This window comes from Acinonyx jubatus, chromosome X (genome assembly GCF_027475565.1).
Source record: "Acinonyx jubatus isolate Ajub_Pintada_27869175 chromosome X, VMU_Ajub_asm_v1.0, whole genome shotgun sequence".
Classification (NCBI taxonomy): domain Eukaryota; kingdom Metazoa; phylum Chordata; class Mammalia; order Carnivora; family Felidae; genus Acinonyx; species Acinonyx jubatus.
In genome coordinates, this window is record NC_069389.1 from 37,808,630 (window position 1) to 37,820,560 (window position 11,931).

Sequence of the window (11,931 nt, forward strand, 5' to 3'; positions counted from 1 at the left end):
AGTCAAGGGCAATCTCCAGAGAGGGACTCAGCAGTGCACCAGCGGGCGGCCAACCCTCTGAGCAGGTGAGGGAATCACTGCCCCGAAGGGGGCTCGAACAGCCAACCACAGCATCCCCTGTGCTGCCATTTTAGGCCCTACAGTGGGAAGGGCGAAACTGCCATTTCAACGGCCTGTGTACATTAGAATGTAGATTGAAATCTCAACCACTTAAAGCTACAGTTTACGGAACAATATCTGAATTGGCCCATCAACTCTCCAGCAAATCCTGTCACTGAATGTTCCAGCAGGTTCTTTGAGGCCCTGAGGTGACGCCGTCATCCTTCTCTCCTCTGCGGCATCTGAACCAGATGCACTTCTCTTTCTCAGCACCCACGCCCCCTCAGAGCATTCACCTGTGTGTGGCTGTACGGGACGGAAACACGCATAACCCATGTGTTCGCCCCCACGCCAGCCCAATGCTTGGCAAATGGGGCATTCGATAAGCGTTTATTGAACGAGTGAGCGCGTCGAGGAAATGAGCAAACGTGCCTTCTTTTTCTCCCCTGCAGAAACAACAAGATAGGGCACCACGTTCGACGAAAAGAGGGGCTCATTTGCGTGTACGCCTTTGTGCGCGCTTATCTTCAGTGCTTAACAAGGGCTGTTTGATTTTGACTAACTGGCATAGCACAAAAGGGCTATTCTGAGACCGTCAACTGCATCGGACAGGACTAAATAAACTAAAATCTATGGCAGATGTGAAGGCAAACTAGAGAGGAAATTAAAATGTAAAACATGAAACAGCTGTTTGATCAGCCGTTAAAACAGACTGTGGACAAAGGCTATATTCATGTCTTATCTAGAGGGGTAAAAATAATTAATCACAGAAAGTGATTTGTCACCGGGCTGTTTGCTTTTCGGCACTGAAACACACCAGAATGATCTAACTGAGGATGGCAAACTTCTAGACGCAGGGGATAAATGGCACCCAAAGACTTTAGAGGTACTCTAAAAAAGGTATGTTCCTAGTAAATAATGGCGGGCATAAAGCCGTAATTGCAGAAACCAGTTGCAGAGAGCAAAATTTACTTGCCACCACTGAAATTTTACAAAACAGAAGAGGGTTGTGATTTTACAACTTCATTAAATTACAGCTATGAGCTCGTGAAGAACCATGGCTTTCTCGGTATTGCGCCAGAGTTGGGGGGGGGGGGCGGATGTCGGTTGCTTGTTGAGGTAACCAAGAAGCCCATTATTACAATTCCACTCTGAAGTAAGTGTGAAATTCTCTTGGGAATGATGGTTTTGCAATAATTATTAAGTGCCTTCAAAGGATTCCCAACATTTATTTCTAGAAGGTTCCAAAAGAAATCATCAGAATCATGCACAATGGTTTAGGTGTAATGATGTTTATAACAGCTTTCTTTCAAATAGCAGAAGTTTGGAAATGCAAATCTTCAGCAATAGGAGACTGGGTAAATGAATACAATCATATGGAGAAATATAAAGTTCTCAAGACCTTATGGGAAAAGAGCACTTAAGACACGATTAAATGGTCATGTTATTATTTATTTAAAAATAAACAAATAAAGGCACCTGGGTGGCTCAGTCGGCTAAATGTCCAATTCTTTTTTGTTTTTAAATTTTATTTATTTACATTTAGAGAGAGACAGCGCAAGTGGGGGAGGGGCAGAGAAAGAGGGAGAGAGAGAATCCCAAGTAGGCTCCACCCTGTCAGCTCAAACTCACGAAACTGTGAGATCACGGCCTGAGCCAAACTAAGACTCCAACGCTTAACCGACTAAGCCACCCAGGGGCCCCAACTGTCCAACTCTTGATTTCATCTCAGGTCATGATCGCAGGGTTTGTGAGATCACAGCTTGGAGCCTGCTTGGGATTCTCTCTCTGTTCCTCCCTTGCTTGCACATGCTCTCTCACTCTCTCTGTGTCTCTCAAAATAAACATTAAAAAAATAAAAACAAACACATAGATCCAACAGGTGGTTTACAAAAAGAAAATACAGGTGGCATTAGTAACAGTGGTTAGTTTTTTTTGTAGAAAACAATTATGGATGATTTTCATTTTCTTTTTGTCCTTTTCTGCAATTTGCAGATTTTCATAATAAACAGGTATTATTTCTACAATTCAGGTTATTAAAAAATGTTCCATGTCTCCAAAAAAGTCCTTAAACTATAAATCACCAAGAAAAAAATGTGATTTCATCTTTCCTTTGTATCAGTGGCTTATCTTCTTAAAACTTAAAAAAAATTTTTTTAGATATTTATTTATTTTTGAGAGAGAGAGACAGAGAGAGACAGAGCACGACCAGGAGAGGGGCAGAGAGAGAGAGAGAGAGAGAGCTCCAGGCTCTGAGCTATCAGCCCTGAGCCTAACATGGGGCTCAAACTCACAAACTGTGAGAGATCATGACCTGAGCCAAAGTCAGATGCTTAACCCACTGAGCCACCCAGGCACCCCTCTCCTTAAAACTTTTGGTGGGAATTTTGGTTAGTAATTAATTTGCCTCTTAATTATCTACTTTATCTTAAATTATCTGAAAAAGGGGCTCTGTTGGATAACAAAAGCTTTCCCAAAGAACTTGTTTTAATGTATAAAACTGGGAAATAATCCACAGAAGTGAGATGGAATTAAAGACATAATTATAAAGACACAATTTAAGACAGAAACACAACTGGGATCACAAGAATAGAAAGTAGCTCAGGGCGCCTGGCTGGCTCAGTTGGTTGGGCGTCCGACTTCAGCTCAGGTCATAATCTCACAGTTCGTGAGTTCGAACCCTGCATCGGGCTCTGTGCTGACAGCTCAGAGCCTGGAGCCGGCTTCAGATTCTGTGTCTTCCTCTCTTTCTCTGCCCCTCCCCTACTCAGGCTCTGTCTCTCTCTGTCTCAAAAATAAATTAAAAAACATAAAAGAAAGAAAGAAAGAAAGAAAGAAAGAAAGAAAGAAAGAAAGAAAGAAAGAAAGTATCTCTAACTACAAAGCATGAGGTAGGAGTCAGAATTCAACATAAAAGGATCATTGGAGATATTTGAGAAATACACCCAAAGGGAGTGGTTATTCGGGCTGGAAGGAGAGCGAACCTTCCCTGTTGTCCAATTCTGATAAATGTTGAGAGGGAGGATGTGGCCAGAGTTAAAAAATGGCCTATGGAAGAGATGATTAACGTCGGATCAAGAGTTTACCCTTCTGACATAAAGTGGAAGTTAACTGGAACATGCCATTTAAGATACCATTAAACAGAGGTTATGGTGACATTACTAACATTTGAAAGGTCATTCTTACCCGAAGGTACTTTCTGACTGTGCCCTCTCTCTCATAAAACAGTATGTTTCAATTTTCTTTTTAACATTTATTTATTTTTGAGAGAGAGAGAGAGAGAGAGAGAGAGAAAGAGCGAGCTCGATCGGGGGAGGGGCAGAGAGAGAGAGGAAGACACAGAATCTGAAGCAGGCTCCAGGCTCCAGGCTCCCAGCTGGCAGCACAGAGCCTGACATGGGGCTCGAACTCACGGACTTTGAGGTCATGACCTGAGCCGAAGTTGGACACTTAACTGACTGAGCCACCCAGGCGCCCCCCCCTTTTTTTTTTTAATTTTTTTCCTTTTACGAAACCGTAGGTTTCAAGGACAACTTTGACATAACAAATAGGATGAACTCTTCACTTCGTGTTTCAGATTGCCCAAGATGTGTGTTTGTCACTTAGTAAGCTGGGTCAAAGCCCTGGGTAGAAAATCTCTTTGATTTAAAAAAAAAAAAAAAAAAAAAAGGAAAAATGTAAATACAGTCATGTCCTTCGATTCTAGTTATAAAACTTCAGAGAGAAAACATGAATTACTTATTTTGTGATACTTCCTCTGGATCAGCTCTCAGCAAAACAGAAGAAAGCCAAGGGCCCTCCAAGACCTCTTCCCTTCTTGCCTCCCCTCCCCCACTTTCTCTCACAACTAGCCTTGGGGGTCAGGATAACCCAATTCATTCTCAGCAGTTGGTCACCTTTCAACCTGTTCCAGAATTTCTACTCATTTCTTGGCTTCTCTGGCTCCTAGGGTTGCTGTCTTCCACGTGTCAGGCACATAACTGCCCCCTTTATCTTTATACACAAATTTTCAGTGGCTCCCTGTTTCCAATCACAGAAAACCCTATCTATTCACTTGGCTTTTCTTTCTTTTTTTTTTTTTAAGATTTTATTTATTTATTTGAGAGAGAGAGAGAGAGAGAGACCACAAGAGTGCAAGCTGGGGAGAGGGGCAGAGGGAGGGAGGCAGAGAATCTTAAGCCAGCTGTACCCTCAGCCTGGAGCCTGACATGGGACTCGGTCCCACGACCCTGGGATCATGACGTGAGCGGAAATCAACAGTTGGATGCTCAACTAACTGATTTACCTGGGCGCCCCTTTAAGATTTTATTTTTAAGTCATCTCTACACCCAACCTGGGGCTTGAACTCACAATCCTGAGATCCAGAGTTGCATGCTCTACTGCCTGAACCAGCCAGGTTCATCACTTGGCTTTTCAATGTCTCGCTGTTTGATTCCCTCCTTCTACTAACTTTATTACCCACATGTCCCCATCCCTATTACTCTTGCTTTGCTGGGACTTCTACCTTCCTATAAATAGAAATATAAGCTGTTAACTGGAGCCCATGGCCCTATGATTCACCTTATTCCTGTTCTTCAGCACCTGTTCACATTCCATTTGCTTAATGGCACCTTCTCCAACCCCTTGGGTCTTCAATGATTCATTCCTTCTATCTAACTTAGCCCTTGGCTTACACAGTACAGAGCTCACTTACATATTATTTTTTAAAGTTTATTTATTTTGAAAGATAGAGCAGGGGAGGGGCAGAGAGCGAGAATCCCAAACAGGATCCATGCTCAGCACAGAGCCCAACTTGGGGCTCGAACTCACGAACCGTGAGATCATGACCTGAGCCGAAATCAAGAGTCAGACACTCAACCAACTGAGCCACCCAGGCGTCCCTTAGCTCAGGTCTTGATTTCAGGGTCATGAGTTCAAGCCCCACATTGGGCTCCAGGCTGGGCATGAAGCCTACTTAAAATAAAATGATAAAACTAAATGATCTCTTCAAGTTCATAAGATAGATCTGACCAGAGGGGCCACCTGTGTGTTTATTATCAAAAGTGCAAGAAACCCTAAAGCAGCGAATTTTCTAAGCTATAGTGTTTTAAAACACATTTTGATGGCACACATTAGCAGCCGCATCAGTAAAATCCTCTCAATGTGTGTGTGCCTTTGCACCTGTGTGAGTGTGAACAAGTGATGTCAAAACAAACTCCAAGTTATCGTTACAGGGAAATGGCCCGCTCTGATGATGGGGAAAGGTTAACAGACTGGAACCAGCTGCTTCCCATGATGACATTTACACGGGAGTAGAAGACATCATCAAACAAGGAAACAAATGTGAAACTGAGTAACAGTGGGGGTGAGCCTAATATTAACATCTTCAGGGTACCAAGCAGGTTAGAAGTGTCCATATAGAAAGGTGTCCTGCGTTCAGAATTTCTCACGTATTTCTCTCACGTACATATTCAAAGTCATTAGAGTTTAAGCCTTTTGAATTTTGCTGCTTTCTTTTTTTTTTAATGTTTATTTTTTATTTTTTAGAGAGAGAGAGTGCAAGCAGGGGAGGGGCAGAAAGAGGGGGAGACACAGAATCCGAAGCAGGCTCCAGGCTCCAAGTTGTCAGCACAGAGCCCGATACGGGGCTCGAACTCACGAACCTCAAGATCACGACTTGAGCCAAAGTCAGACGCTTAACCGACTGAGCCCCCCAGGAGCCCCGCTTCTGGCTTTCTTATATCATCTGTGTTATCATGTCATATACAAGCCAAGAAAGTAGAGCTGCAAAGCAGCATCCCTATATAAGATAATAGTCCATGAACGTGTGTGTGTGTGTGTGTGCGCGTGCGTGCGCGTGTTACTGCACGCACGGTCACTAACCATTTCCTCAACCCAAACTCTGACAGTGGAGTCAGCTGGCAAGGTGCCTGTTCAGACCCGCCTGCGGTTAGTGGCCATTTTGTCAGCCTGATGAAGAATAATAACCAGTATCTACCGAGTGCTTGCCAGATGCTAAGCCCTTTGCATGCATTTTCTCTTGTAATCCTCTCAACCACTTTTTGAACTGGATACCATGATTATCCTTATCTTCCAGATGAGCAAACTAAGACGTGAAAGGGTCACCAATTTTGCTTAAGGTAGCACAGCTAGTTGGTGGAACCAGGATAGACGATAGACGCGACGCTCTTAACACTATGCTCCGTGTGCCCTGTGTGACACGGAGCCTAGACCTCAACATCCATCCAGAAGCCAAGGAAATTGCCAAACCTTAAACCTGGAAGATACAGAAGGACTTAGAAGTTGTCATTCTAGTGGCCCCTGGCTCTGCCCACATGGCCAACCAAGCAGGTCCCCCCCATCAACGCACCCCAAGTATTAGGATCAAGCAGAAGGTACAGGGCTTTGTCATTTTCAACCCGCACAGAGCTGCCGTGAAAAGTTAAGCTCCCAACGCCTTGCCCAGCCTGTGGACGGCCCTCGAAATGCTAACTCTTGTTACTATTTATTCTTAAGAAACAACTGATCCTGTTAAATAAATAAGATTTGCATTCATTATGAATGCACTTGTTATCATCACGAAGATGGGAGTGAGGTGGCTGGGAATGAGGACCTGGTCAGAATCTGAATAACAGCCGGGCTGGGGTGCGGCTGAAATGCAGATCTGGGGCCGCCAACATTTTTCCTGAACCCGAGGTGAGCCTGAGCTCCTGAGGCCCTTCGCTGCAGGGAGTAAAGAGATGGGGTGGGTCAGGATGGGGCTGCGACCAGACGGGTCCCGACGGATGCCTGCACGTATACGTAGCCTTTATAAAGGGTGAAGAGGACGAAGTGATTACGCAGAAAAGCCTGCTTCTCCTCCCACAGACCGGAAAATCCTAGGGTCTAAACAAGGATATATTTTCCAAAACGTGTAAGCTGAAGCCATGTGACTGCCAATGTACATTCTTTCTAATCCTAGCAACAACCCCCTCTTGCCAATAAACGCATTAGGAGTCTCATTTAAAACATGAGGTCGCTGGGGGCGCCTGGGTGGCTCAGACGGTTTGGCGTCTGACTCTTGGTTTCGGCTCAGGTCATGATCTTGAGGTTCGGGAGTTTGAGCCCCGAGTCAGACTCTGCGCTGCCATTGCAGAGCCTGGGTGGGATTCTCTCTCTCTCCCTCTCTCTCTCTGTTCCTCCCCCGCTCACATGCTCTGTCTCTGCCTCTCTCTCTCTCTGTGTCAAAATAAATAAAAAAAACTTTAAAAAAAAAAAAAGATGAAGTCGCTGAAGAACAGGGAGGTGATGGAACTTTCATGGTAACACAGTAGGGTAAGTGTAGAATGAGTCTGTTTGATACCAAACTATATATATCATTTTAACATTGCCATACTGCTTCTCTATAGCCTCTCTTTGATGGGGATAGACAGATTTCCAAGCAACTTCTACACAGTTATTATTTTTCAGAACATTCGGGTGGGTTCTAGATGAAGCTCTGCCATGAACACACAGGCCACATCTGCCAACTGTGTTCCAACTCAACTCATGATCCCTCCGGGGCCATCTGTGACACCACCCTGCCCAGACCGGGCCCACCAGCCCGTACCGGGCTTGCTCTCCTGGCCAGGTGTTGGTCACAACTTGGAAGGCTGGCTCCCAGCTCTGCGGGATCTCGGCTAAGTGCCCACTAACCCCAGACAGCTGACTCTCCTCTCTCAAGCCTGGCAAAAACAATGTCCTTTCTGCTTCGAATTTCCCTTTTTTGGTGCTTTTTCCTGAGGATTCAGCAAGAGCCAATCCAGATTTGCAAAAGATAGTTTCCATGGTTTCACCAACCCAAACACTGAAACCGAGACTCGGGACAGAAACAAAATGCTGCTGTCCAGCTCCATGTGGGAAATGCTGTTACTCTGTCAAAACTCCAGGGATCATCTGCTCCTTCAGTGGAAGAGATTTCAGTAAGTATGTATTCATATAGCGCACACATTTCTTAAAAAAACTATTCTACAGCTGCCCTGGAAGTTTTCAAACGTTAAAAAAGAAGGTTGTATATTAACCGGCTGACCCTCCCATTATCTGTGTTTATCCTAAGCGAGTGATGAAAATTTGCTGACGGCTTTCAAAACGATTAGAGAATTAGCAGAACGCCCCAAGCTTAACAACTAACAAACTTTAAAAAGCAGAGTCAAATTCAGACACTTCTAAATGTAAACACTGGGTCGGTCACCTACTAATTCTAAAATTCCGATCTGGCTGCTTCTCCTGCTGTCAGGGTGATTTGGCGGGAAATGCAAAAGATTGGTGGGAAATGCAAAAGATTGGTGGTTACAGTGGATGTGAGTTTCAAATCCAATCAGTTGCTACTTTGTCGGTGTAAAGTCCATTAAGCCAACAGCAAGTCCTCAGTGCTAACTGGGCCAGGCAGGGCTCTGGAGCTGGGGGCTGGGGGTTCTCTGCAGAGAAAAAGGGGCACTTCCCTGGGCTCTGGAGGCTCACAGTCTAGTGGAGGGGAAAGTGAGCCATTAAAACCTCAGGAAGAAGGACCAGGTGGCAGGGGAGAATAAAACGGAGGCATCTAACCCAATCTGGGGGGATTCGGAAGGGCAGCCTTGGGAGATGATATCTCAGCTAAGCTGTGAGATTAACTAAGTGTCTTCCGGTGTCTCGGTTTCCTCCTCTCGGTCCTCAGACAACAGAGAATGATGGACACTCCTTCCTCTCCTCCACCCTCTCGTCTAGTCTGTTCCAGACTTCCTCTCTCCTCTCTTTCAGCTTGGGTCATTTCATTTGCATCAGTGGCTTCAGCTCAAACTTCTCTCGCGTGCACGTATCTCTGAGCCCAACTTCCCTGAATTTCCACCTGCCAGACACCTCTCCCGTGGTCCTCCCAGCACCTCTGACTCCACGTGCCCCATCCTTCTCCCAAACCTGCTCTTCCCCCTTCACCTCCCTCTTTTGGTTAGTACCATCCCTGTATTTCTGGGAATGAAAAATCCCCATCGGCGTTCACCGACCACAGAAAGAACGGCACCTTTTGCGGATGATGCACAAGCCTCCCCAAAGTTCGTGCCACCACACCCTCCCTCCAACTCTCCACACGGAAGTTCTCGAGGTTTCCTAAGCCTGGCTACCGTGTTCCTTCACATGTTTGTGTTTTTATATAAGCGGTTCCTTAGCTCAAAATGCTTTCTTCATCTAGTCTCCCGCTGAATTCATAGTCCTCCTTTCCCACCTACTTCAAATGTCACCTCCTCTATGAAGTCTGCCCAGATTTTCTCAGCAGAGTTGGAGATTCTCTCCAATCACCTTCCCTAGGACTCTGTGCACGCACCACTAAAGCATCTATCACATGCACCACTGTCTACCTTGTATTGTCTTTGTTTGGGTATCTCCTCTCCCCTCCTGGATTGACACATCTTCAAAAGCAATGTGACCCAATTTTGCATCCCCTACCACAGCCTACTCTAATGCCTACTGTTTGAATAAATGAGTACAATTCTTGTAGGACCTCTTGTCATGTCAGCCTTTGCAAAGCTATTTTCACATGCATTGTTGCTCTTGCCCTTCACCGTGATGCTGTCATCATCTAGCTGTGACTAGTTGCTGTTATCCTCATGCAGCAGATAAAGCAGTTGAGTAAGGCCTTGGAACCCTGTTCTCTTGCTTTTTAGAACAACGACTGTTCCATGTAATGTTCCTGAGAAGAAGGCAGATCTAGTCATCTGACCCCTGTCTTCAGAGTTTGAGGTCAATATAAAAGTTCACCACTGCTTGTGGAAATAGCCAAACCCTTATCTACCCTTCCTGAACGAGTCTAACATGATTTATTTGAGTGATCTTGAAGGTTTGGAGTATGAATCAGACAGGGCATAATAAGGGGTGGGGGGGGGGAGTAGAAAAATCTGAACCCATTAGACTTTGGGCAAAAACAGGACCTCGGGGGCCTGGCAAGAGAACTTCAGGTGCCCCTGAATAATATTTTCTACATATGCTTTGAAGTCCAAGCCCCCATAGGAGAAGAGATGTTAAAAATACCGAAAGCAAGCCAAATCAACCCAGCCTTGGCCCACCTTGGCGTGCCACTGTCTTATGCGTCTGTGTACCCTGCAGCACGGGACACAGGGCCTGGCCTGAGTGAGTCCAGGAGGGCCACGCGAACACAAACGGTAGCCTGAGACTCGACCCAAAGGTGAGGAGGGCTGCAGCGGAGGGAGCGGCACAAGACCAGGATCAGCCCCCAACATCCAAGGTCTTCGTTTCCTCACCAGGTACAGCAGTCGGGGCACCTCTGCCCTGCCCACTCCATGGAGAGCAAAGGCTAACCCTGCTCCTGAGACCTGGTTAGGGCCAAGGGTTGGGCAACACATCCGTGGATTTGGGAAGCATCCCAATTACTTCTCAGGAACCAGGAGGCCCCGGGATTGGGGCCAAAGCGTCCCCAGGGGGCTGTTAGGCCGCTCTGGGAACACTGCTTATTCTCACTAACCCCCACCCATAGGATCCGCCTGACCCTCGTTAGAGGATGGGTTTCTCCACCCACTCCATCCCTCCCTCTGGCTTCTGTCTTTGTGCCCTGCTGCGCACACAGCCTCCCTGTGTCTGAGAGGGTAGTCTCCAACCTGCCAAACATAGGCTGGGCCAGAGAGTCAAGTTTCCCCACCCCAGCCCCACTGGACAGTTTGTTCATCTTGTTCTGGAAGCGGGTAGTGGTGAGAAGAGCTATTTGCTCAAAAGGCCCTGCAGCCCCAGGGAGAGACCCGTGACAATCACAGAACCACAGAGAATCAGGGTCAGGACGGTATTTGTCAATCAATCGCCCCAGGGTCCAACCCCTGTTTTCTGAGCCAGGAGCTAACTGTTCAAGGTCGTTTCCCCTGCTGCCAGGGTTATAGTACGCTGTGGTGCACGCCTGCTTCAAGCTGGGGTGCCGAGCGCCCAGGGCAGGTTGGAGCAGATGACTGACCTTTGCTTGGAAAAAGTGACGGACCTTTGCGCCACCCCCTAGCAGAAACCTCCCTCGCGCTAACCAGCCCCCTTTCTCCTCGCCTCGAAAATTCCCGCAAGCGCAGGCCCAGCAGCCTTCGGAGGGAGAAGTTCAAAGCCTGGCCCCGGCCGGTCCACAGACTTTCGTCCCTCCGCCCCCCCCCCCTTCTGTCCAGGACCGCACCAAATCCTTCCCCTCGTGGGAGCTTCCGTGCGCGGCGCTCGGGGCCCGCGAGATCCCCGCCCGCGCACACGGACAGGCTCGAGGCTCCCGGGGTCGGCCCCCGCCCCCAAGGCCCTCGGCCGCCCGCGCCCCCCACCCCACCCCGGCGGCGGCCACCTGTTCGGACGCAGGAGAAAGAAGGAGGGCCGCGGCCGCGACTGACCTGAGATACCGCCCCCCACCACGATCACGTCGCATTTGTGGCTCATGGTGCTCGCCCAGCTCCGGGCCGCCCCGGTGCCCGCCGCTCCGCTGTCTGGGTCTCGGCCCCCGCCCGCCGCGCTGCCCCCGCGCACTGGTGCCGCCGCCCAGCCGCTATATCGCCCGCCTCGGGCCCCGCCCCCCGCCCGGAGCTCCGCCGCCCAGACCTGGGGAGGGCGGGCGCGGGGGCGGAGAGATCACCTGGGGCCCGCACGGGGAGCCTGGGGGGGGGGGGGGGACACCTCCCCTGGGCCTTCAGCGCGGCCTTTATTTCTCCATCAGCCTCCGTAGTGCGTTATTGAGCTTGGGGGGCGGGCGGTGGCCCCTTTGGGGGTCTGCCTCCAGCCCCCTGCAATTATTCCCCCAAATAGAGCAATGCAAAGAACACCAGACTTTTCGTTCGTTGAGCGTTTTCCAGGTCCCAAGCACCGCATTAAGCGCTTTGCCTGCATGATTCCGGTTAA

The 11,931-nt window shown here is 48.1% G+C and overlaps 1 protein-coding gene across 1 annotated transcript in view; it reads right to left on the minus strand.

Moving 5' to 3' along the window:
- MAOB (monoamine oxidase B) overlaps window positions 1-11,598 on the minus strand; it is a 112,475-nt gene extending 100,877 nt beyond the window's left edge. The window contains exon 1 of the mRNA XM_027054174.2: window positions 11,430-11,598. Coding sequence (XP_026909975.1) covers window positions 11,430-11,475 — 46 coding nt within the window. The 5' untranslated portion in view covers window positions 11,476-11,598. The remainder of the gene's footprint in view (window positions 1-11,429) is intronic.
- Window positions 11,599-11,931: the final 333 nt, after the last annotated feature.